At 42.5% G+C, this 26,548-nt stretch overlaps 1 protein-coding gene across 1 annotated transcript in view; it reads left to right on the forward strand.

The window, feature by feature from the left end:
• Window positions 1–26,548, forward strand: part of CSMD2 (CUB and Sushi multiple domains 2) — a 619,562-nt gene that overhangs the window by 563,562 nt on the left and 29,452 nt on the right. The window contains exons 54-60 of the mRNA XM_047727770.1: window positions 429–602; window positions 3,250–3,438; window positions 14,688–14,861; window positions 18,946–19,128; window positions 23,209–23,385; window positions 24,533–24,712; window positions 25,152–25,325. Of these exons, the coding sequence (XP_047583726.1) occupies window positions 429–602; window positions 3,250–3,438; window positions 14,688–14,861; window positions 18,946–19,128; window positions 23,209–23,385; window positions 24,533–24,712; window positions 25,152–25,325 (1,251 nt within the window). The remainder of the gene's footprint in view (window positions 1–428; window positions 603–3,249; window positions 3,439–14,687; window positions 14,862–18,945; window positions 19,129–23,208; window positions 23,386–24,532; window positions 24,713–25,151; window positions 25,326–26,548) is intronic.

Genomic DNA, 26,548 nt, shown 5'->3' on the forward strand with positions numbered 1-26,548 from the left:
GGCTGGGTGAGTGTCGACTCTGGCTCTGTCAAGCACGGCCCGGAGATGGGCTGGGTCTGATTCCAGGCCAAGGGGTGGTCATCACATCCGGGATGGAGAGTGGAGAGGGGGAGCTATGGGGACAGAGGCCAAGAAAAGGAGGGAGGGCTGACTACCCAGACAACAGGCCTACAACCCAGGCAGGAGGCCTCATGGGGAGTCACAGAAGGATTTCTCTAGAGTTGTCCAAGCTACAGATACGCCTACCTAGAAGAAGGTGTATCCACATGCTGATTTCAGGAGATAAAGGTTTTGCTGCTAAAGAGACCATAGTTAGACATAGGGCTGAACATCCCCCATGCTTGTAAGAAATACCAGGTGAGAAAAGGATGAGCTTTCAGGGCTGCGGAATAATAGGAGGGCTTACCTCTTGTCTGTTTTGGTTGCAGCAATTACCTGCGGACACCCAGGCAACCCACTCAACGGCCTCACTCAGGGCAACCAGTTTAACCTCAACGATGTGGTCAAGTTTGTCTGCAATCCTGGGTATGTGGCTGAGGGGGCCCCTAGGTCCCAGTGCCTGGCCAGCGGGCAGTGGAGCGACATGCTGCCCACCTGCAGAAGTGAGTCCCCCTTCTTCTTGCACTTGGCCCCTAGTACTGCTGCCATTTGGAACTCTGTGACCCAGTAGCAAAAGCCAGCAGATTCAGCCCTAGCATGATTTTGACACAGATGGGGAAGACTGAGAGCAGAGGAGGGTCATAAATGAGGATTTTCTCAACCCCTAGATACAGCCATGTCTGTCTGTGTGAAGATTTCATCACTGGTTACATAAGCACAGCAAACACGGTGTGCCTTTCAAAATAGAAATGGGAAGCAGTCTTCTTACTTACATTGCACAGGACAAATACTCATCCTATGATGAGTATTATCCTATGAAGCCCCATTCCTGAAGAAAGAAAAAAAGCAAGAAAGTTAGAATGAAAAATACAAAGCTGAGAGCATAGGGGTTGGGAAGAAGCAGGAGGAAGAACAGAACCCAAGGAAGATCCTGGGCAGAGGGTATTCTGGCCCCATCTGGGCTACTTAGGAAATAGTTTTTAAAGATTTTTGAGGCTGGTCACAGCAGTAGGGATGAATGGAGTTGCCTCGTTCCAGGAAGGGCCTGGCAGACTCAGTGACGTCTGAGTAGAGCATCAACTCGGGCAGAACATGAATAAGTCCAGCCCTGACCCGGAGGTGGATTGAGTCTTTATTGTTGTGAGGACACAGAGTCCCTGGGACAACAGCTCCTCGTTGTAGTATGTGCAGGAGCATGGTGATTGGCAGTGTGTCATAGGTCATTTGTAACTGGTGTTAAAGGACTCAGATTTTCAAATAAATCAAGAGGCATCACAACTAACCCTAAAATAACATCCATCTGGTAACCTTTGAAGATGCCATTTTGAGGGAAAGAACATTCCAGAAAACACAGGAACAAATGCCATGACCTGGTGTTGTGCCTTCCTACAATCATCTGTTGAGGCAGGAAAGAGTATAGAACTTGACTGCTGGTGGGTATCATTATCCCCCAGCCCCTTCTCGAGAACTGTGTTCCATCTCCACAACACGAGATGCAAATTCCCCTGTAACTCCAGCTCCCACCCCTAGCGGTCCCTTCCCAGAGTAACGAGCTCAGCAACTGGTCTCAGAATCTGAGGGATGGGCTAAAATCTTAGAAGTTGTGGCCTCTGGTCCTGCTTCCGCCAGCCCATTCTTTCTGCCAACAGAGTGACTTGTCTCAAATGCAAATCTGATCAGATCGTTCCCTGTTTAAAACACCTGCCCAGACTCACCATTGCCCTCACATCCATACTGTTCTTTGTCGTGGCCTGACCTCTGTACTGGAGTCTGGCTGCACAGAGCCTCTTCAGTGTCCTCTTCCACACCATGCACAACCCCTGGGCAGTCCCACACAGTCTCCTCAAATGTGTTCTTCTCTGTCCCCTTTGGTCTGGATGACTTTTACCCAACGATCAAGAACCAACTTGAACACCGCCTTGCCTTGGAAGCTCTTCCTGCTTCACCCCCCTCCACTGGGCAAGATAAACAGCTTTGTGCTTCTGGAAACTTCTCTTCTAGACCTTTCAGAGTGCTTATTAGATAAAATAATTGCTGGTTTGTCCTTTCTCTCTAGACCAGCAGTTCCCAAATGGGGATGATTTTATCCATCTCCCCACCCCAATAGGGGACAGAGGTCTAGAGACATTATTCATTGTCACATGTGGAGGGCTTCTCTTGGCATCTAGTGGGTAGAGGCCAAGGGTGCTGTTAGACATCCTGTAATGGACAGGACTGCCCGACAACAAAGAATTATCAGCCAAAATGTGCATAGTGCCAAGGTGGGAAAAGCCTACTCTCTACTGAAAATTCCTTGGTGTCTTTACTGCTCAGCATACCACTTGGTGCTCGGTGCACAGCCATAAAGAGTGTCAGTCAGTACATGCTAAGTATTCATTTTGTGATGCCAACTTCTCTGAGCCTCAGAGAGGCTCATCAGAGGTAAAAGTACCTTATACTCTAAAAACTTATCCAATTTAGAAAAAATACCTGTCCCGCCACCTTATATGACAAGTAGGAGACCACAGTAAGCATTTTGAAAGCAAAAGCACACATCATGGGTTATAAATGATACTGTCATTATCCTAAAATACCCCTCTGATTTTGAGTTAAGCTGCTTTGAAAACACTTCAGCATGTAGCAGTCAAATTTATCCCCAGGATATCAATCTTTCCCTGAAATACTCTTCAAAGTGGTTAAAACAGGTTCCAAAAAAAGACCAGCCCCTGCTGGAGTCAGCTCAGACGTATCTGTTTCGCAGCTGATGAGCTTTGCTGGGTCAGGGATGGGGCGCCCAGAGACGAGAGAGTCACGCCGTCCAGGGACTCCTGTATTCAAACAACTCCTCATCAGGCCTGATAAAGTTAGCTGTAGAGGTCTGTGCCGGGGAGCACTGTGGAGGGAGAGGCTAATCAGACTGGGAGGAGGTGGGAAGGCTTCCCCAGGGAGGTGGAGTCTAGCCAGGTGGTCAAGGTCAGTGATCAGGACATACAACCGCCTGAGGACCAGCTCGTCCTCCCAGGCGTGATCAGCTCTGTGCTACCAGTTTCGATCTGGAAATATGGCCCTACTGGGAATGCATGCCTGTTGGGACTTAGGAATTCTCATTTAAAACCATAAGAAAATCTTCACATCTGGATTTCTGGGTCTGATGGTCCCATTCCGTTACAGTCATCAACTGCACAGATCCTGGGCACCAAGAAAACAGTGTTCGTCAAGTCCACGCCAGCGGCCCGCACAGGTTCAGCTACGGCACCACCGTGTCTTACCAGTGCAACCACGGCTTTTACCTCCTGGGCACCCCGGTGCTCAGCTGCCAGGGCGATGGCACGTGGGATCGTCCCCGCCCCCAGTGCCTCTGTAAGTAGGGGTCATCTACTCCAAGTGACACCCGTGCAGACTGATGGGGTGGCCCATGTCCAAGAACAGTCTTCCTTGTGTGTGTGTGTGTGTGTGTGTGTGTGTGTGTGTGTGTGTGTGTGAGAGAGAGAGAGAGAGAGATTGAGATCACAATGGCAGTCACTCTGGCTGCTCCTTGAGCCCTGTAGGATTACTTCCCACACCAATTCATGTACTATCTTTCTTCTGGGCCAGAAGCCTATTCTCCTTCCTCTCTGGTAGTTACTCTCCTCTTCAGCTCTCAGGGGTCCCTTACCTTACAACAGGCTGTCTGGCACAATACTGTCTCCCACCTTACCCCTTCCTTGCTTTTCCAGAAAAACAACACATGACCCCCTTTCTTTTGAAGGATGGAAGCAGAAATGCTCCAGACTCTGGAGGCTGGGTATGGAGCCTACTTAATAATAATTTTTTTTTAAAAAGTGGCAAAACAGACATCCATCTCTTGTTCCTAGTCTTTGGAGAAAAGCTTTCAGTTTTTCACCATTAAGTATGATATTAGCTGGAAAGTTTATGTAAATTCCTTTATGAGTGAGTAATTTCCCTTCTATTCCTAACTAGAAATTTCCCTTCTATTTCTAGTTCATTGAACATTTTTACCATGAATTGGTGGTGTATTTTGTCAAATGCATTTTCTGCATCCATTGAAATGACGCTGTGCCTCCCCACCCCCCGCTCATTCTGTCAATATATGGAGTATGACATTGATTGATGTTCCTCTGTTGAACCACTCTTGTGCTTGGGGAACAAATCACACTTGGTCATGGTATAATCCCTTTAATCTGCTGCTGGATTTCATGTGCTAGTATTTTGTTATGGATTTTTGCAGCTATGTTCGTAAGGGATATTGGCCTGTGGTCTCCTTTCTTTGTGATGTCTTTGGCTCTAGTGTCAGTGTGATGCTGCCTTCCTAAAATGAGTTGGGAAATGTCCCTCTTCTTCTATTTTTAGGAATAGGAAGATTGGTATTACTTCTTTAAAACCTGGATAGAACTCAGCAGCGAAGTCATCTAGTTCTAGGCTTTTCTTTGAAAGTTTTTTTATTATTGATTGATTCTATTTTTTTTTTTTTTTGCTATAATTCTATTCAGATAGTCCACTTTTTCTTGAGTAAGTTTTGGTAGTCTGTGTACATCTAAGAATTTGTCCATTTCATCTGGATTATCTAATCTGTTTGCATATAACTGTTCATGTTCATAGTATTCAATAATCCTTTTTATTTCTAGAAGCTTGGTTGGTAGTAATGTCCTTATTTTCATTTTTTATTTAATAATTTGAATCATTCTCTCTCCTCTCTCTTCTCTCTCTCTAAAAATTATCTATCTATTTATTTATTTATTTAAAAGAGAGGGCTAGGGGAAGGGCAGAGGAAGAGGGAAAGATTCTCCCACCAGCTCCTTACTGAGCATGGAGCCCAACATGGGGCTGTCCACAACTCTGAGATCAGGACCTGAGCCATAATCAAGAGTGGGACACTTCACTGACTTAACCACCAGGCAACCCCACATTTGTCAATTTTATTTTTTAAAGATTTTATTTACTTATTTGACAGAGATCACAAGTAGACAGGCGGGCAGAGAGAGAGGAGGAAGCAGGCTCCCTGCTGAGCAGAGAGCCCAATGCGGGGCTTGATCCCAGAACCCTGGGATCATGACCTGAGCCAAAGGCAGAGGCTTTAACCCACTGAGCCACCCAGGCGTCCCTGTCAATTTTATTGATATTTTAAAAGAACCAACTTTTGGTTTTGCCTGTCATCTCTATTGTTTTTCTCTTTATCTCTGCCATTAACTTTGTTATTTCCTTTCTTCTATTTGCTTTGGGTTTAATTTGGTCTTTTTTCCCCTAGTTTATTAAGGGAAAATGTTGGGTTGTTGGTTTGAGATCTTTCTTCTTTTTAATGTAGGCATTTACAGCTATAAATTTCTCTCTGAGCACTGCTCTCACTACATCTCATTAGTTTTGGTATGTTTTGTTTTCATTTTTGTTCACTTCAAAGTATTTTCTAATTATTCTTCCAATATCTTCTTTAACTTAGTGATTATTTAGGAGTGGTTGGTTAACTTCTCTAATAGTTGTAAATTTTTCAAATTTTTCCCTGTTACATTTAATTTCATTGCATTGTAGTTGAAGAACATACTTTTCATAACTTCAATCTTTTTAAATTTATGGAGACTTATTTTAGGACTTAACACATGGCCTATCCTAGAGAATATTCCATGTGTGCTTGAGAAGAGAGTATTTTCTGCTGTTATTAGGTGGAGTGTTCTCCAGATGATTGTGAGGTCTAGTTGGTTTATAGCATGGTCACTATATTTTCTAGTAGGTCTTTTGTCATATTGTTCTATGGGGTAGTGAAATCTCATACTATTATTGTTGATTTGTCTATTTCTCCCTTCAATTCTGTTAGTTTTTCTTTCATGTATTTGGGATCTCTGTTGTTAGGTACATATATATTTATAATTTTATATCTTATTGATGGATTGATCCTTTTAATCACTAGAAAATATACTTTTGGTGTTTGATGACTATTTTTTTCTTTAAACTCAATTAGCCAACATATAGTACATCATTAGTTTTTGATGTTGTGTTCAATGATTCATTAGTTGCATGTAACACCCAGTGCTCATTACATCACGTGACCTCCTTAATGCCCATCACCTGTTACCCCAACCCCCAACTCATCTCCCTTTCTACAACCCTCAGTTTGTTTCTTAGAGTCTATCCTGTCTAATATTAGGATAGCCACTTCAGCCTCTGTTGGGTTGCTGTACACATGGTATTTCTGTTCCCATCTTTTATTCTCAGTCTATTTGCATCTTTGAATCTAAAGTATGTCTCTTTTAGACTGCGTATGGTTGGATCATGTTTTTTATCTATTTTGGTAATATCTGTCTTATGGTGTTTAATCAACATTTAATGTAATTATTGATAAGGTAGGTTTTACATCTGCCATTTTGCTATTTGTTTTCTATGTATTTTATGGCCTTGTGTTTTTTAGTTTTGGAGCTTGGGGGGGTTTTTTTGGTTCTCCATTCTCCTATTGCTGCTTTATTTTTCATTAAATAGATCTTTTCTATTGTAATATTTTAATTTCTTTGTTATTTCACGGTGGGTTTTTTAAGTTATTTTCATAGTGGTTACTCTGAAAATTATAATCAACATTTTAACTTATAAAAACATAGTTTGTATTAATACTAATTTAATTTCAGTTGTATACAGAAGCTTTGCTCCTACGTAATTCCATTGCCTCCCCCGTCCCTTGTGCTGTTACTATTATACAAATTATATCTTTAGACATTGCAGGCCGACCAACACAGATTTCCAATTACTGTTTCATGCCATTTCTCAGCTAAGAGAAGAAAAATTACAAACAAAAAAAAAATTAAACTTATACTGTAGTTTATATTTACCTATGTAGTTACCTTTACCAGGGTTTTTTTAGTTCTGCATGTGCCTTCAATTCCTTTCAGTTCAGCCTGAAAGACTTCGTGTAGAATTTCTTTATAATTTAGAATTTCTTCGTAGGTTTGCTAACGGTGCATTCTCTCAGTCTTTATTTAGCTGGAAATGTCCTAATTATTTCCCCTTCATGTTTGAAGGATAGTTTTGCTAGCTATAGAATTCTTGGTTAAAAGTCTTTTTTTTTTTTGTCACTTTAAACATGTCAAACTACTGATGTATTTAAATTTTAAGTCTACCATCCTATTTTGTGTTTTCTGTTTGTTCTACCCATTCAGTTTCTTTTTTTCTCTTTTTTTACTGGATTAACTATTTTTATAATTCATTTTTTTTTCTTCTCTACTAATAAGTAAGTTATATGCTCTACATTTTAATGGCTACATTAGGAATTATAGCAGGAACATTTCACTTATCAAAATCTAGAGTTAATCTTTCTTCCTCCTGTATCATATAAGAACATTAGAACACTTTAACTTCATTTACCTTTTTCTGACTTTTACATTATTGTTTTCTTATATCTCAATTTTGCCTTATTTTTTAACTCACAACATATTATTGTTGTTTTATGCAATTATTTTTTGCTTAGATTTATCCACATATTGGCCACTTTCTTTGTTTTTCATTTCTTCTTATACCTTGTCCTTCCTTGTGGAACATTTTCCTGCTCTTTGAAGGGCATCCTTTAGAATCTTATTTAATGAAGATCTGCAGGTGGCAAACATTCAGTTTTTGTTTGGCTATGATATGTTTATTTGTCTCTCGCTTTTTAAGGATTTTTTTGGAGGGTTAAGAAATCCAGGTTGGCAGTTATTTTCTCTCAACCCATTAAAGAAATCTTTTTAATATCTTCTCACCTCTTTTATTGCTATGGAGAAGCCAGCTATCAGTCCTTCACTCCTTTATAAAGTCTGTCACTGTCTTTGGTTTTCTGCATTTTCTGTAGTTATTAAATGATAATTTAGGTGGATCAGAAGTCCAAGTAGACATATTTGGTGGATTCTGCTCGCATTTATTATTAATGAGTAGTCTGCTTTCAATCTAGTCATTATACCTTTTAGGTAGTTTGGTTGTTTTGTTTTGTTTTGTTTTGTTTTGTTTTGACTTCACTGACTTTAAGATCCTCTCTTTCTTGTTGGCATTCTGAATTCTTTTACATTGTGTTTAGATATTTTATTTATCCTTCTTAGGATTCATTAAGCTTCCTGGATTTTTTTACATCTGGGGAATTCTCAGCTATGTATTTCTATAAATATTGTCTCTCCTCATTTTCTTCCTTCACTACTTCTGGGACTCCAACATTAGACTTTCTTCTGCAATTCTCTATGTGTCTGAAACTCTTATTCATATTTCCCATCTCTGATAGATTTCCCCAGGTCTCTCCCTGTTAGTAATTTAAATTAATATTATTGGGAGTCTTTTAGGTTGAACTAAGTTTTTTAAATTTTATTTTATTTTTTCAGTGTTTATGCACCACACCCAGTGCTCCATGCAATCTGTGTCCTCCTTAATACCCACCACCAGGCTCACCCATACCCCCACCCCCCTCCTCTCCAAAACCCTGTTTTAAAGTTGAACTAAAGTTTTGTTCTAGATAATCAGCTATCAGTAGGCTTGGTGGGCTTTTCACCTCTTCCTAAAAATCTTCTCATTATTTTGCTATACAGATAAGTTTGTTCTTTAAAAATTGTTCGAGGCACCTGGGTGGCTCAGTGGGTTGAGGCCTCTGCTTTCGGCTCAGGTCATGATCCCAGGGTCCTGGGATCGAGCCCCACATCGGGCTGTCTGCTCAGCAGGGAGCCTGCTTCCTCCTTTCTCTCTGCCTGCCTCTCTGCCTACTTATGATCTCTGTCAAATAAATAAATAAAAATCTAAAAAAAAATTGTTCATAGGTAGCTTGTCTGTCCTACCATTTGCTAATTATCATTTTAGCTATGACTTAGGTGAGATTTAACCATTCACTGAGTTTGTATTTTCATTTATTTCTTTTGTATTTGAAATGTTTTATTTGTTGTTTAAATTTGCTTGATTATTTATAGTGTACTGTTCTTCTATAAACATGTTCTTTTTATGTCTTTCACATATTAAATATACATATAATGCCTTCTATATATGATCATTACAATATCATCATCTTCGTGACTAATTCTGCTATTGTTGTTTCTGCTGATTTTCACTTACGATGACTTATTTCTCATATGTTTTATTATGTTTCCATTGTGATTTCTTATTGGACTGATCTTAATCTGCCAGAGCCATGAACTAGGCTCTCAGTCTTTCAGAAGTCAAAGCCTAGAAACAAGCTAGCCATTATCTCTCAAAAAAAGAATGACTAATGCTCAGTAGTTGCTGATATTTTTTGCTCCAAAAAACCAATTATAACTTCTTTTTCTTATTTGGGACTTACAAGGTGCTAAACTCTGCCTTCACTAATTACTGAGACCACTGCATTCTATCATTATTGGGGACATAGAAACCAAAACTAAGAGGCAAATCTGATCTTCTTTTTGGAGCAGGTTTCCCCAGGACAGTAATGTTTATTACTCATTCTGAATATGAGCTTCAGCAGGACTTCCAGAAAGATGATATGCCAACACCAGGACCCAATTAGGCTATTCATTTGTTGATGGGGGAAAAGTAAAGAACTTTTTCCTTAGATTTGATGAGAACATTTCAAAAACACAAGACCCTGAGGAACTTTGACTGCCTATAAGATCCTAAGTGACTCTCAGTAAAACCATTTTCACTGATGTTTCATGATTATCATGACATTATTTTAGTAGGCTAACTTGAATTTTTACTTCTGGAAGACAAAAATACCTGTGAATGGGCTTATAGAAAATTGTAGAGTACTTACATATCCCCTGATCAAATCAGTCAGTGAAAATCAGCTGTTCCTTCCAGGTGAAAGCAAACTGTTTTAATTGGCATGGATGTGCAGGGACCAAGGAAAATGCATGACTCAGGTCTATATCATACGTTATTTCCCTGATAAAGTGCTTTAGAAAACAGTGGAAGCCCTAGAGGCTGGCCAGCCATTAGTACAAGTCTCCATATTTGGGGTCTAGGAGCCAGCATGGGGTCCTTTTCCTTTTACTGTGGGACTCAGCATAGCTTACACCCAACTATAAATTCTAATTTGTATTACTGTTTTTTGCTTAATTGTAATTTTATACTTTTTCCTCAATCCCCTGTTATATATGTATTCTGTGTAAGGCAAGAAAGTCTGCTATTACTTGCAGTGCTAAATATCTAGCTTGCCTATTTTTATGTATACATTTAAACTTATTTGCAGTAACTAATTTGCAGTTAGAAACTAAACAGCCACTGCAGGATCTGGAGATCCCATTTGGACGTGGGCATAAACATTAAAAACATTTTTTAAATGTTTTTATATTGACAAATTGAGAAATGCAGTAGAAATTCACCTTCTCTGTGTTCATCATCTCCCTGATTTGTATGCAAATACACACTGTATATAAGTTGTTCCTCTTTATTATTCTCTTACATCCTTTTCTTATTGTTCCTTACCCACAGCAGCCAAAAGGTATTGACACTGTTTTATCTTTTCTCACAAACATTTTTATTGTTGACTTTTTCCTCCTTTAAAAGAAAAAAAACACAGGAAAAGAATACAACAATAGAGTATACTCTGGTTGCTAATTTTACAAATACCCAAGTGGTCTAGATCAAACCAGCAACAAATAAATAATTTCAGGCATTGCATATACATTTTCAGAGACCATTAGACAATGTCATAATTTAATACTGTCCTCAATCTAGCCAAAGACAAATTTTATTTTATTTTTTTAAAGATTTTATTTGTTTATTTGACAGAGAGAGATCACAAGTAGGCAGAGAGGTGGGCAGAGAGAGGGAGAAGGAGGCTCCCTGCCGAGCAAAGAGCCCGATGCAGGACTCGATCCCAGGACCCTGAGATCATGACCTGAGCCAAAGGCAGAGGCTTAACCCACTGAGCCACCCAGGCACCCCCAAAGACAAATTTTAAAACCACATAAGAACATCAGAAAAACAACCAGTCAACTCTAATCACAGAAATCAGTAGACATAGCAAACATATATGTGTACCTATGTACATCAATAAACATAAATAAAAATATTCTTATCAGAGTTATTCATAAAAGCCCAAAACAGAAAACAATCCAAAAATCCCTCAACAGGAAATGGATGAAAAAATGTGGTATATTCACACAGTGATAGGACAGTCAGTCTTGAAGATGGTGCCAATGACCCCACCTACTGGTATTCATACTTTCATGTAGTATCTCCTGTACTGTACCAGGGTTGGTCTATGTCAAGTGGTGGTGTGCGACTTACAAAGTAGGTCTTAAAACATATTTCCACCTCCACCTTGCTCTCCTGGATCAGTCACTCTGGGGGAAGCCAGTCAGTTATCTATTGCTGTTAACAAACATCTCAAAACTTAAAATAGTAACTGTTTGTATTCTCTCACAATGACGTAAGTCTAGAATTCAAGGCTTAGCAGGTGTATTAGTCTGAGTTCTCCAAAGAAATAATCGCCAATTGGAGATTATATAGACACAGAAATAGGTATAGGATAGATACAAGTTTTTATATCTTTATTTTATGTCTAGATCTAGATCCAAGATGGCCTCACTCACACGTAAGGGAACTTGGTCCCAGCTATTGCCTGGGACATCATGATTACTTTCCTGGCTCCTGTCTCCATGTAATTTCTTATCATTCAGTAGTCTAAGACAGACTTCCTTACATGGTGGCAGTCATATTCCAAGAAAATGAGGGCAGAAGCTGCTTGGCCTCTTAATCCACAACCCACCCAATGTCATTTCCACCACATTCCAGTAGTCAAAGCAGGTCACAAAGCCAGCCCAGATTCAAGAGGAGGCAAAACAGGCTCCATGCCTTGATGGGAGGGATTGTTAACAGTGGTCTCTGCAAATAATATACCATAGGCACTTAGAACATGACCTGACACACATTAAGATCACAGTGAGAAATGTAGATAGCCAAGACCTATTCATGCCATCTCTGTGCCTGGCCAAAATTCCATCATCAGGAACAGCATCAGCCCAACTCACATTTTATCCCATTGGTCACGTGTCTGGATCATCACCCATGCTGTGCCCTGTGCCCTTTTTGGGTCCAAGTAATGACTACAAGGATCTTCTACCATACCATCAGGTTTAGTCCATCCAAGTCATTATCATCTCTTCTTGAACTACTGCAATGGCACCGTCTTTCTTGCCACACTCTGGAACATTCTCTATACTTTAGCCAGAATGATCTTGTTAAAGAATAAATCAAATCACATCACTCCAGTAGGTGTCTCATCATGCTCATAATAAAATCTTAATTCTATACCATGATCTGGTTCCGGGCAACCTGTCCATCCATGCCCTCCTCCATTCTTTCCTTGCTCAGTTCATTCCAGCAGGCTTGGCCTTCTTGCTCTTCCTCAAACACACCAAGCTCATTGTCCCTCTGGGGCCTTTCCTTCCCTCAGTATGCTCTTTTTGTAAAGCTTGCATGACTGGTCTCTTTAGATCATTCAAATCACTGATCAAATGAAACCTCCTCAGAGAGCTCTTCCTTAACCACCCTACTCAAAAATAGCACTCACAGCCTACCCTTGAATACCTTTTTCCTGATGGAGCTTTATTTTTCTTCAAAACACCCCGTAGAATTACCTACATTTTTTGTTTATAGTCTCTCTTCTCCACTAGAGTATAATTTCCATAAGAGCATAGATTCTCCTCCCAAACATATAAAACAGTGCCTAACATATAACAGGTACTCAATAAATATGTATTGAGTAAATAAAAGAAGCTGGGATCAGCTATGGCAAAAATGCGAAGCAAACCCAGTGACGTTGAGCATTGCCCTGCTCTATCTTGTACATCTCAATTCTGGTATTCTCATCTTTCTTTTTTAATTGAGGTATAATTGACATACAACGTAAGTTTTGGATATACAACATAATGATTTGATATTTGTATGCATTGTGAAATGATCACCACAGTAAGTCTAATTAACATTCATCACCATACACAGCTTTAGAATTTTATTTCTGAGAATTCTTAAGATCTAGTCTCTTAGCAACTTTCTTTTTTTATTGTATTATGTTAGTATAGTACATCATTAGTTTTTGATGTACATTTTTGTTTTGATGTACATTTTTGATGTACATTTGTATTGTATTATGTTAGTACAGTACATCATCAGTTTTTGATGTTGTGTTCCATGATGCATTGTTTGCTTATAATACCCAATACTCCATGCAATCCATGTCCTCCTTAATACCCATCACCAGGCTCACCCATCCCCCCAACCCCCTCCCTTCTAAAACCCTCTCTTTGTTTCCCAGAGTCCATAGTCTCTCATGGTTTGTCTCCCACTCCGATTTCTCCCCCTTCATTTTTTCCTTCTCCTAATGTCCTCCATGCTATTACTTATGTTCCACAAATAAGTGAAACCATATGATAATTGACTTTCTCTGTTTGACTTATTCCACTTAACATAATCTCTTCCAGTCCCATCCATGTTGATGCAGAAGTTGCGTAGTCATCCTTTCTGATGGCTATGTAATATTCCATTGTGTATATGGACCACATCTTCTTTATCCATTCATCTGTTGAAGGGCATCTTGGCTCACATTTTGGAACTTTCAAAGTATTAGTATTAGTAACACAGTGTTAGTAACCATAGTCACTGTGCTGTACATTACATTCTCTGACTTATTAATGTTTGTTCCTTTTGACCTCCTTCACCCATTTAGCCCACCTCCCATCCCCTGCCTCTGGCAACCATCAATCTGTTCTCTGTATCTAAAAGCTCCATTGTTTGGGTTTGGGTTATTTTTTTTTTTTTGAGATCCCACATATAATTGAGATCACATAGCATTTGTCTTTCTCTGAATGGCTTATTTCACTTAGTATAATGCCCTCGAGGTCCATTTATGTTGCCACAAATGGCAAGATTTCATTCTTTTATGCCTGAATAACATTCCATTGTATATATACACTACATCTTCTTTATCCATTCATTTGCCAATGGACACTTAGGTAGCTTCCTTGTTTTGGCTACTATAACTAATGCTGTAGTGAACATGGGATTCTTTTCAAACTAGGGCTTTCATTTTCTTAAGATAATCTGGCATTCTAATCTTATCAGTGGTGTTCAGTTACAATTTGGTGTTTCGGGAGAGGGAACTTGCAGACCGAAGGGGACAAGTTGGGGACAACTGATGTGGGCATCTATAAATATGGTACAGTTGGGAAAAGACTAGAACTGGCCCTTATTTGGGAACCTGTAGCTAGTACAGACAGTCCTAGGATGACAGGTTGTCTGTTCTGTGTTATGTTTGCTATGTGTTCCACCTTTCTGCCAGAGATACCTTGGGTATGTCCTACGGCAGTGAAGAAATAGGGAGAGGTGTGCACAAGAGGCAAAGAAGAAAGAAAACATATATTATTGCATACCTTCTACATGCTGAGCAGTTTCCCAGGTATTATCTCATTTAACTCTTAAAACAACAGGTATTACTCTTCATTTCACAGATACTGAAAATGTACAGCAAGGTGAGTTGGCATTGTCTGCTAATGTCAGGTAGTTGTGCCAACAGGAAACAAACTTCAGTAGATAATGCAGGCTTTCTCTTCTTCTCTACCTGTCACTATGGAAAGCTAGCACGTGTCCTATGATGACAATCCATCCCTTTGCAGAGTTGCTGATATGTTTGCTCTTACCCACAGTGGTGTCCTGTGGCCATCCGGGCTCCCCACCCCATGCCCAGATGTCTGGGGACAGCTTTACCGTGGGAGCAGTCGTGCGTTACAGTTGCACCGGCAAGAGGACTCTGGTCGGAAATGCTACCCGTATGTGTGGGCTGGATGGACACTGGACTGGCTCCCTCCCCCACTGCTCAGGTATGGAGATTGGCATGAGGGGGCAGGGTCCAGTGGAACTCTTGCCTGGGGGGAGGTGGACAAACTCCCAAAGTGTGAGTGTGACAGGTGGGCAGGAGGGAAGCCAATGTTTTAGATCCCCACTTCATAGGCAGTGAGCATAGCTATCAGAGGTCCCAGTCGGACTTCAGCCTTTGGTGGTCTGAGCCCAGCTTCTTCCCTTTGGTCTGCTATGGCCAAGCCCATACAACCCAGTGTAGCAAAACTAGGAAGAATGAAAATTTGTGAGGTCCCCTGTGGTCAGAATCCTGTCCAGACACTTGTTTCCATAAGTTTCCGAGAAGAGTCCAAGCCTCCCTGTTGTTGGGCCCAGGTCCAAATCCACCCCCGTGTTCTTTCTTCCCTGTTTGGGATGCCAAGGCCTGCTTCCTTTTCTTTCTTATCACTGCCTCCTCCCCAGCTTGTCTTATGTCTAGGCTGCCCAGTTTCCCCTACTGCCCTTATACACCAGTCTCAGACTTTTCCTATTAATAAATTTGTTTTAGTATTAATCTCTATGAGGATACTGACAGATGCTATTCAAAGAGCAGATTTAAGAATGTGACAAAGCTCTTGTGTCCATATTATACAAACCAGAAGTTCATCTATAATGTCTTAATGGAACAAAATATTTGAAATTGAATGATCCCACCAATGACAGAAATCACTAACCCAAAAATTAGTACCCTTGAACTTGGTCTCCTTTGAGATGAGCCTGCTTGGCCCCAGAAGGGATCCCATAAGGTGTGTCAACCCCAAGAAGTCAACTGCTTATGTAACTTTATGTTCCTCAGGGGACCCACCTTGGCATTGATATTAACCCCCATCCCTTCCCATGCCAGACCCCCTCTAGAGGTAAGAATCCCAACCTCTTCCTCTTAAAGACACTTTCTCCTTGGCTTGGGACCTCACCCACAAGACATGTAGCTGTTCCTGCAATCTGAGTTCCCAGATGATCTGACTCCCAAAATTCAGGGCACTTCCAGAATATTGAACCAAATATTGATTGGTTCTCCCCAGAAAGAAGAAATTCCTCAAGTACTGGCCACTGTTTCAAAGGGCTTCTGGCTGCCCAGGACAGTCCCAGATACATCACTCTAAATTACCACCCAGGACTTCGGCCCCTCACCTTTATTAATCTCATAAATCACTCACTTCATGAACTGGATGGGACTATGTATTAGCCATGGAGACCCTTTACCTGGACTAGAGGAAAGCCTATGAACCAGGCCCCTAACTTCATTCTGTTTGGACTTCTGGTGGAAGTGACTTGGGGAGGTTGGAATAGAGAAGACAGAGTCCTGTCTCCTGAGTTATCCACAGAGCAAGTTCCAAGAGGAAAAGAGATTCCAAAGAGGAAAGACTTTCATTTCCTATCCAAATGCAAATGCCCCAGTCTCTTCTGTGAATTGTCCCTTTATGTAGATTCTCCCTCTAGACATTTCTCTAAGGTATTGGGCCAATCGTGTTCTTAAAGCCTATTTTATCTATCTTGGGGATCTTTGTTCTCTGTGGGAAATGGAAGTGCAGGAGAAAGAAGCCAGAAAGAAAGCCTTGAACCTCTCATTCCTATTAACATGTATAACCCAACCACACAGCCATTCTGCTGGTCCAAGGTATGGAATCCAAAATCTTTTCTCAATGTAATTTCCCTTCTCTGGAGTTGTGTTAACAGATGCTGAAAAATGACCTACTTGAAAAATGACCTGCCCCAGAACCAATTCTGGGATAGAAAACTAAGCTAGAAAACCTCTAAAACCCTTAAAACCCTGAGCTTTCCTAATTTTGTGACTTCCTAAATACCAGTTCTGCATGTGCAAAAAGGGATACTTCCTTAGTCACACCAAAGGTCAAGGGAGACTAGAAACAAGCTGACTCTCTGGGAACATGAAAAAGTGAAAAGCAAGAAAGGAATCTTCAAAGGGCATGGACCCCACTCATTATGACATATGTTGCATTCGGCTGTTTTATAGCTGATGATGAGTATTCTGAAGAATCGTTTGCAGCCACTTCTCCCATGTATCCATCAAGAATGACAAACACTTCGGAGACCAGAATCATAGGCAGAGTTTTCCTGGTGACCTCTAAGCACAGGATTAGAAGGGATTATATTAATGCTAAGGCTGAGGAATGAATGAATCTTAAATGCTTTAGATAAGAAATTGAGAGGTGTGAAGAATAAAAGATTAGGAAGTAACACTAGATGTGCACTTGTGAGTAGAATATAATTCCTCCCTTCCTGAAACTTACAGATATCATCTTTTGCAGCACTAGCTCCTGCCAGTCCTAAGAAATATGCATTCAGAAATCCAAGGTCACATTTCTGAGCCTCATTCTGTATGGCCTGCGCATAGATGATGCATAACAGGGTATAAGTGTGTGGGCTATCAGAACATACAGAAATTTCTAGCATTTGAGACATGCTTCAGGTTGTTCATTGTCCACCTCTGCAATGTCACCGTTTGCTGATATCCCTCAGTAGAGGATCAACAGTTACCATGTGCCCCCACGGTATGATATTCTGTCTCACACCCCCTTATATCACCAAAAAAACAGCCCCAAACATTACAGTGAGGACTATTCTGTCAGAATAAGCTCCCAGAACTAGAGACCTCCACCCTCAGGCCTGTTGTTCAGGAGTGGAGCTCCAGCTGAGGTCACCTAGCCATTGTGGGAATTTGTGTACTCACTATCAGAGCTGCCTTCAGGTAGACTCTGTGCAGCCTATTGCATTAGCGGCACTCTGGAAAACTCCAAGAGAGAAGAAAATCTATCTAAATGTGATGGGCCCTCTCTTCCCAAATGTTTGAGTTGAAGGTTGAATGAATCCCCCTTCCTTGGTAGAGAGCAACATGGGATCATAGAGTATTCTCACCGTCTGAGACTGAATGAGAAAAGGAAATAATTCCATGATTGAGAAGAAGAGACATAAATGGTAGATGGTGGGGTATACATGACTTAAACATTTATTTACTCCAACAAACTAAACGTGCTTACTCAGACATTACCATTTGATGCCCACACATGTGGGTTCCTGAGGTGACACATCAGATGGCACTCTGTCTTCTCATGAAGTTGCCATTTTTTCCTTCATTTTCCTCTTCCTTCTTCATGCTTCCCATGGCCTAGTCTGATCTTATGATGTCTCCTATACAACTCTGTATTATGAGGGGTGCTGGCTCCCACAAGCCTTGACCTGGTGGCTTTGTCTCCTGTTCTCTACCCTCCACTACCTCTTGGGTCCTTAGCACTCTCTTGGGTGGGTCTGTACAATACCAGGACCCAGATGAATACAGAAATGTAGCAGGAGGCAAGGGGCAAAGAAAGAATGGAATGTGAGAGTCCAAAACATTTCATCTAGAATTCACCTGTGTTACATAGTTGGTGAATAGGGAATCCTCAATGAATGCCCCAGGACCGAGATTCAAGCCAAGCTGTTGGGAAGACAAAACTACACTAAGGAGTTTAGACTTTAACCCATGTGGAGATGTTTCAGTAGGAATTAAGATCAGATGGTTGGTGATTGTTCATTGTCAAGGTTTGAGAATAAAGTGGAAGATGGGTTACAGGGAGAGTTTAGGAGGTGGGGACATAAGGAGACTCTCACAATAGTTGAGGCTAGAGAATGCTGGGCAGGTAAGTTAAGATGCTGGAACTGGGGACAGAGAGGGTGCAGAATCACAGATATTGTGGAGAAGAGGTAAAAGGAAGAAGGAAGAGATGTGGCCAGCTTGGACCAATGACATTCCACACTGTCACCGGCCAGAGAGCAAAGGCCGATCTCCACCACAAAACCTCCCCTCTGCTTTCTTCCCTTGCTATATGGTCCTTGGGGACTCACCCATGACCTCAGACCTGGGTATTCTCTGACCTCTGAGTAGTAAGTCAGGAAGTAAGGCAGGAAGTAAGGTCCAACTAACTGGGGCAAGACAGTCAGTCAGTTTTCACCCTTCTTATTCCTGAGGCCCAATGCCTTCCCTTAGCACTGGCCCAATATCTTTCTCAGTTCCCCACTGCCAGCTCTTCCATGCTAAAACAAGAGGGTTTGTTTGGTTCTGATCCATAGGAACCAGCACGGGAACCTGTGGCGACCCAGGTATCCCAGCCCATGGCATCCGTTTGGGGGATAGCTTTGCCCCAGGCAGTCTGATGCGTTTCAGCTGTGAAGCTGGCCACATGCTCCGGGGATCGTCTGAGCGGACTTGTCAAGCCAACGGCTCGTGGAGCGGCACGCAGCCTGAGTGTGGAGGTAATGTATGTGACCATTCTGCTTTTCCCCTTTGCCCACCCCAGCTGCTCTTCCCCCAAGTTGCCAGCTCCTGAGCACCTGCCCCCACACTCGCAGACAAAATCCATGGCCCCGTTGGAACCCTTGGCCTGGAGGGTAGTAGTCAACAGAGAGTTCTCAGTCATGCTCACTAGTAATCCAAAGAAAAACATAATCCCCACCCTCACCTAAGAGGGGAAGAAACCAGAAGCAACAAAGTTTAGCCCCATTTTTTCATTTATTTCCCATACAGCTCCAACAACCATGTTCCAAATACTATATTAGGTGCTGGGGACACAGCAGTGCCAAGACGGACACACCTCGCCCTCTTGGAGTTTAGTTTAAGGGAAGAGACTGTTACACAGGTATCCAAGGTGCCAAAAGAAATACAAATCTCATTTTTAAAAGACCCTTTAAAGGTAATAGAATTCCCTACTGATGTTTCCTGAGGTAGCTCCAGGGGGAGAAATTAGATTTATCCACACAATCTTGAATTTCTGAAAATAACTTTATTTTAAAACCTCTCTCCCCAGAGTCCAACTTTTTGTACCTGCTCCCAGGATCTCTCTGTCTCTTTCTAAAATACAGCCTGCATAGCACTCTTCTAATGAGGAATCTGTGTAGCCGCTGAGATAAGGGTGTGTGAGAAGGTGCTGGAAGAGGAAGGAAACCATATAAAACAGTCACCTAGCAAGGGGGGCTTGGGAGTCGAATAGGGAACCATATCATTGCCAGATAGCACCAAGGGCTCCCCTAAGTGAGAGTAGTCAGCATTGACCTGTGTTTTTGTTCAAGCCACATTTTGCTCCAGAGGTGCAGACATAGGGTAGGTGAAGCTGTGGGTGTACAGTTGGGGGTTTTATCAGGCAGCTAAGACGTTGGCAGTAAGTAGCAAGTGAGGAGAGGTTATATGCGAGGGAGAGGGATTATGATGGATCTTGGCATCTATGCTGGGTAAGTAGGGAGCAGGTTTATGAGTGGAGTAAAAGACAATGAAAAGTGGTGGGATCCATGGATTATCAGTGCCATTGGAACCAAAATATCCCCAGAGAATGAATCTCCAGAGGGTATGAGCTGAAGAGATAAGGGGCAGTGGTGAGGGAATGGACCTTGAAATTGAGGTTGCAGTGTAAGTCCTACAGAGTGCGGGGAGATGTTCTGGCTCTGATCAGGGGACACCTACCCAGGAAAGGCTACAGATGGAGCCAGTGCCCTCTCCCACTTGTCTGCCTGAAGTCCTGCCTCGTGGACAGTGCTTTGGCAAAGTTAGTTTCCACGGGACTTTTTTTCAAGTAGGCTCCACACCCAGCAGGAGCCTAAACTCAAGACCCTGAGATCTATAGTTGAGCTGAGATCAAGAGTCAGATGCTTAACTGAGCCACCCAGGCACCCCTGTTTCCATAGGATTTTGTAGGCATAGTTAAGAGGTCTATGGTAGTGGGAGAGTATGTTGGCAGGGGGAGAATTTAGTGCATTCTCAAATATCCACTGTGCCTTGGGTCCCCTTTCATGCCAAATACTATAGTAGGTATCCCAGCCTGGAGTCAGTCACCATGCCAGGAGTGTTCGGGAACAGAAAGTGGGTGGCTTAGAGTATGGACCTGGAAGTGAATGTTTGTTAGATGAGTGTGTGTATGATATGGACACAATTCTTCATGACTTTCCTTGGCAAGTTCCCACTTACCTTTCAAGGGACTACTCAGATTCCTACCTTCAGCCCCCATAAGCTCCTCCCTTCTTAGTGTGTTTTTTTTTCCTTCAAGTATAACAATTATTACATCATATTTTAATTCTACTGTTTATAAGTAGGTCCTTAAGATGGACTGGGCTCCTGAAGGGCAGGGGACATGACTCCCTAATTATGTTTCCAGCACCTAGGCAGCACAAATATTGTTGAATCTGTGGGTGTTAAGGACTACCTGTTGTGCTCATTATATAGGAATCAATCCCAAAGATTTGACTTTGGGACCACATAACATAAATGTTGTATACACTTAGCAAAGTAAAGTTAAATCAAAGATTAGAAACAAGCAATCTCTAAATAGCAAAATCAAAATGAAAACAAATGAACATAACTACTTATCAAACTGGTCACTTAACAATCCAGGGAATTATTTCAATTGACTTGAAAAAAGTGGAATTTGACCATGGCATATGTGGCCCGAGGACAAAGAGAATGACAATAAAATCTTCAATTGTTTTTCAGCAATCATATTATTAGTAATAATATTGACATTACTATCCTGAAACTTTTTGAAAACAAATTATCTATCATTAAGAACCAAGATTTTCAGCATTAAAGAGATATAAAAATAAAGAAGTTAAGAAGACTTGTAATCCTAAATTTGGATTGGTAACATCAGCATAAAGTCATAATGGATTTTCAACTTAAAAAGTTTTTTTTCCCAGCTCTACCCATTCTAGAAGTCTGTATCAATGACCAGCTCAGTAGCAATGAGTACCCTTAATTTTCAGATTACATTTTTTAAATCCATTCTCCATTAAAAGAAACCAGAACTCTTTAGAGAAATGACTGATTCCAGGACTGGGGCAGAATATACAAGATGAACATGGAACATCTTATCCCTCCAGCAAGGAATCTGCCATAGATAAGTGGGATTATGTCAGAGGAACACAGAAGCCAGCATGGAGAGGTTCCCCTTACCCAAAGATGGGATAATTTAGGCATCAATAAGAATAATTGTGGCAAAAAGTAAAAAAGAATAATTGTGGCTATACCTTGGCTAATTGAATTTAAATTTTTTTTTTAATTTACTTATTTGACAGACAGAGATCACAAGTAGGCAAAGAGGCAGGCAGAGAGAGAGGAGGAAGCAGACTCCCTGCCGAGCAGAGAGCCCAATGTGGGGCTCGATCCCAGGACCCTGGGATCATGACCTGAGCCGAAGGCAGAGGCTTCAACCCACTGAGCCACCCAGGCACCCCTAAATAATTTTTTTTAAAAGAAGAATAGTGGCAACGGATGGCAACATAATAAAATAAGTTTAAATCCACGTCAAAGATGACTACTTTGCAGCTCACTAGGAAACCAAATCCTTATTCTGATACCGGATAAGAAAGAAAACCAAACACTATCCAGCCTTCCTTTATGAATTGTATTTCAGGGAAAACAAATGTTTGATGATGGGCAAGTTCTTTATTAAAGAACTCTATTTATTTATTAAAGAACTCTAGCAAAAAAATAAAATCTTTAAAAAAGATGATCTGAAATTCAAATATTAAAAAAAAGCTCTAGCTAATGCAGAAAGAATTATCCAATTAGATATCACCATTTTCTGTCCCCTAATGAAATAACAAATCTAGTCGACAATCAGTGCTGCTTAAACCATTGAGTGAACCACAAACGGGGACTCTGTAACACCAGGAGAGGCGGGCTTACCTGAACCCATTTGAACAACCTCAACATCACAAGCAAGGAAACAGCCAGACATCCTGTGCCTCCTGATGAGGTGTAGTAGGAAAGACAGGACCGCCTGTGAAGCTCCCTTGCTAAGAACTGAACTTGACTCAAAGGAACTACAGGGGACAGAGCAACATGGGGAAGAGCACCTCACTGGTGCACTTAGCAACATCTGGGAAATGGGAAATTGCACTGGAGAATTTACAGATAAATTCTAGGAGAGGGAACATGGATCTCGGAATTCAAAGAGGCTGGGAGGCATGCCTAGCCAAAGTCATATTGGATCATGATTCAAACAAATCAACCATAAAATAAGGCGGGGGAGAGTACAATTGAGGTCAGTTAGGCATGGTTGGCTATTTGGCGATATTAAAGAATTGTCTAAAATTTTAGGTGGGATAATAAAACAGGTATAGTCTCCACTTCTCAGAAAATTAACAACAACAAAATAATAATAATAATTCAGATCTCTCCTTCCGCTCGGGGGGGGGCGAGATGATCAGACAAAAAAAGCAGCCTTAGAGGCATCTCAATCCATAGAGTCCTGATGTAGCCTGCCGTTTGCCCTCTGGGCCACTCTCAGCCCCCCGGCTGATGCCCACCCTGGTTCTGGTGAATAATGCACTTCTCTGGCTTCCTAGTGATCTCTTGTGGGAACCCCGGGACTCCAAGCAATGCCCGTGTCCTGTTCAGTGACGGCCTGGGCTTCTCCAGCTCCATCGTCTACGAGTGCCGGGAAGGCTACTACGCCACGGGCCTGCTCAGCCGACACTGCTCGGTCAATGGCACATGGACAGGCAGTGACCCGGAGTGCATAGGTGAGAGCCCAGGCCCTCTGGGCTCCGTGGCAAGTGGTGGCCAAGGCGATTGGGCTCCTCCATGCCAATGAAGGCTGTCTATGGGAGACTGGGAAGGCTGGCCGCAGTGTGGGGACTCGCTTCCCAATGACAGGTCTATTTACTGAGCACATACTGTGTAACCACCACTGAGCTAAGTGTCTGATTTGATTTGCATCATGTCATTTGGTTCCCACCACAGCCCACTTGACATATGAGATGACTGAGGCTCAGGGAGGGGAAGGGTGTATATATCTGCTATTCCTCAGGCTCTCAACAGTTCCTTAGGCTTCCTTGTTCTCTTCTGTGGCAAACTCCTATGGCTATTGCCTTCCACCATCTTCGTGGGTTTCTCTCAGCCTTAGACCCATCCCCCACTGATCCCCCCGCCTTGCTCTCAAGCCTCATATAGCCCCATTGGTCCCATTCCCTGCTCTTCTCTGGGGCAGCCCCAGACCTTTTTCCTTGGGAAGTAAGTCACTGTGGGTCCCAGACAGAGGGAAGTAGTAAGATAAAGGTATCTGAGAACACCAGCCCTTTCTAAGCCCTAGCCTATGATTTCAGGTCTCTCCCTAAATCCCATGTCAAGTTCACTTCTGTTCCGAGGCCAGAGCTCACTCAATACCATAGCAAAGATATGACCATTGCAAGGTTATAAGACCCAGCTTCTAAGCCGCTGGCCCTACAGAGGCCTCCTAGGCAGAACAACAGGTAATAGCATGCGCCCCTCAGTGGACAAGTTGTCTGCTGAGGTCCAATAACACAGGCTCTTCAATCTGAAAACCTCCTTCTCTGAGCCCCAGCCTCATTTGGGAACTAGGCTCTCTGGGTACTTCCTGAGAGGAGTGGGCTTTGAATAAGGATGGTCCTCATAGCCCAAGTTGCTGGGGTGCTGAAGGATGGTGGGGGTGAGGACAGTACGGATATGGGAGGGCCTTTGCAGAGAGACATAGCCAGAGGGACTTTAGAAAGGGCAGCGCCCAGCTGGAGCCTGGGAAGAGTCAGGGCATCTCTGATCTGATTCTTCCCTCCTGGACATGTGCAGGGAATACTAGTGATGGCATTGGAATGCTGGGGAGAAATGAAGTCTGTACCTAGAGTAAACCATGCTTTATCTCCCTTCTCCTAGTCATAAACTGTGGTGACCCTGGGATTCCAGCCAATGGCCTCCGGCTGGGCAATGACTTCAGGTACAACAAAACCGTGACGTTTCAGTGCGTCCCTGGCTACATGATGGAGTCACATAGGGTGTCTGTGCTGAGCTGCACCAAGGACCGGACATGGAATGGTACCAAGCCAGTCTGCAAAGGTGTGTCTGAGGGCTGCTCATGTGGACACAGGGCCAGAGAAGATACAAAAGAGAGACATGGGCCTTGAACATATAGCAGGGTGGGAACAGAGGAGGCAGAGCCCTAATACCATCTTGTCATGGGGGGTGTGAGGTGAGGACTGATCCCTGAACATCTGCAAGGAGGGAAACAGAGGTACCAAGGTAAGTCCTGGGCTCTGAGCATCAGGGGAAGGACTATGCAGACAAAGGAGTGGATTATCACACTTGAGCGCATTGTAAAATGCAAAAGGACCCCTGGCTTCCAAACTAAGAGGGAGCATTCCTGATTCTCCCTGCTTAGCCTAGACTCTCAGTAGGCACAAGGTAGCCAGTGACATTGGTGCTGGGGAGTTGGGTCTAGTGCCTGCCCTAGGATAGCACTGGAACTCAGTGTGCTTTGGTCTCCCCCTCCCCCCAGCTATCATATGCAAGCCACCTCAGCTCATCCCCAATGGGAAAGTGGTGGGATCCGACTTCATGTGGGGCTCAAGCGTGACATATGCCTGCCTGGAGGGATACCAGCTGTCCCTGCCTGCGGTGCTCACCTGTGAAGGGAATGGATCCTGGACTGGAGAGTTGCCTCAGTGTTTCCGTAAGTTTGCTTATGAACAGGGCCTTTGTGCATCTTATCTGCTGGCTCCTTCCCCTTCCCTCCTCAGAGCTCTGCTACTGGGAGGCCTAGAGTAGGTAATAACCATCCCCCTACCAAAATCAGGGAGCGGATTTGCCAAAGACACTCTTAAAGGGAGTTTAAAAGAAAACAATGAGAATATCCCACTGAGCCCTGGACACCATGTGGAGTCACAGTGTAAGGAAATTACGCCAGAGAAAAGGGAGGTGTTTCTTAACATGAAAGGTTGTTTACTGGATAGGGTAGTTCCCAAAGATCTGGAAGGTGCTCATGCTGGAAATGTGCCTGTCTTTATGAAAAATAGCCTGCAGAGAAAAGATTCCTGGAGCATACATGATTTTTTGATGAAAGAGTTTATTTCTTATCCACCTGGCCTAATCATGACCCCAAGAGCCCAAGTCCACCCCAGAGTTCACTTCCTCACTTATTCCTGTCATACCACATAATTGGACTCTGGAAGATTCTCTCAGTGTCCATGCTTTGGACAAGTAGAAGACCTAATTTTTTTCTACTAGGTATTTATCTAATCCTGTAGAAAACTATCAACATACTCATGACATTGAATTGGTACCTCTGAAAATTTGCTTCAGTTTGGGAGATTTCAGCAGGAACTGGGAGCGGCAGCTCAAATGTGGACACAGGAAAGGCAGCATTGGGTGCCTGGTCAGCCCCTCAGGCCCTTTGTACACCTCCAGAGAAACATTAGGAAGGTAGCAAGTCTCAGAGTTGAGTCTGGACTCAGAAACCCTGCTTTTCTTCTTGAGAAAAAGCTAAATTGCCTCTGAACAATGAAGTATGGTCATCATTAAAAAAATGTAAATGTGGGGCACCTGGGTGGCTCAGTGGATTAAGCCGCTGCCTTCGGCTCAGGTCATGATCTCAGGGTCCTGGGATCGAGCCCCGCATCGGGCTCTCTGTTCAGCAGGGAGCCTGCTTCCTCCTCTCTCTCTGCCTGCCTCTCTGCCTGCTTGTGATCTCTCTCTGTCAAATAAATAAAAATAAAATCTTAAAAAAAAAAAAAAAAGTAAATGTATCTGAAAATACAAAGAAGAACATAACAGTCCTGTGAACTCTGGCTGCCCGAAGATAAGCAGGTCTCTCTGAGCTCTAGACTGTGCTTCCACCCCAACCACAATGCTTTGGACAGACAGCTGTACAGTTTTCTGCAAATGGTATTAAATCAT

This window comes from Lutra lutra, chromosome 4 (genome assembly GCF_902655055.1).
Source record: "Lutra lutra chromosome 4, mLutLut1.2, whole genome shotgun sequence".
In the NCBI taxonomy this organism is placed as follows: domain Eukaryota; kingdom Metazoa; phylum Chordata; class Mammalia; order Carnivora; family Mustelidae; genus Lutra; species Lutra lutra.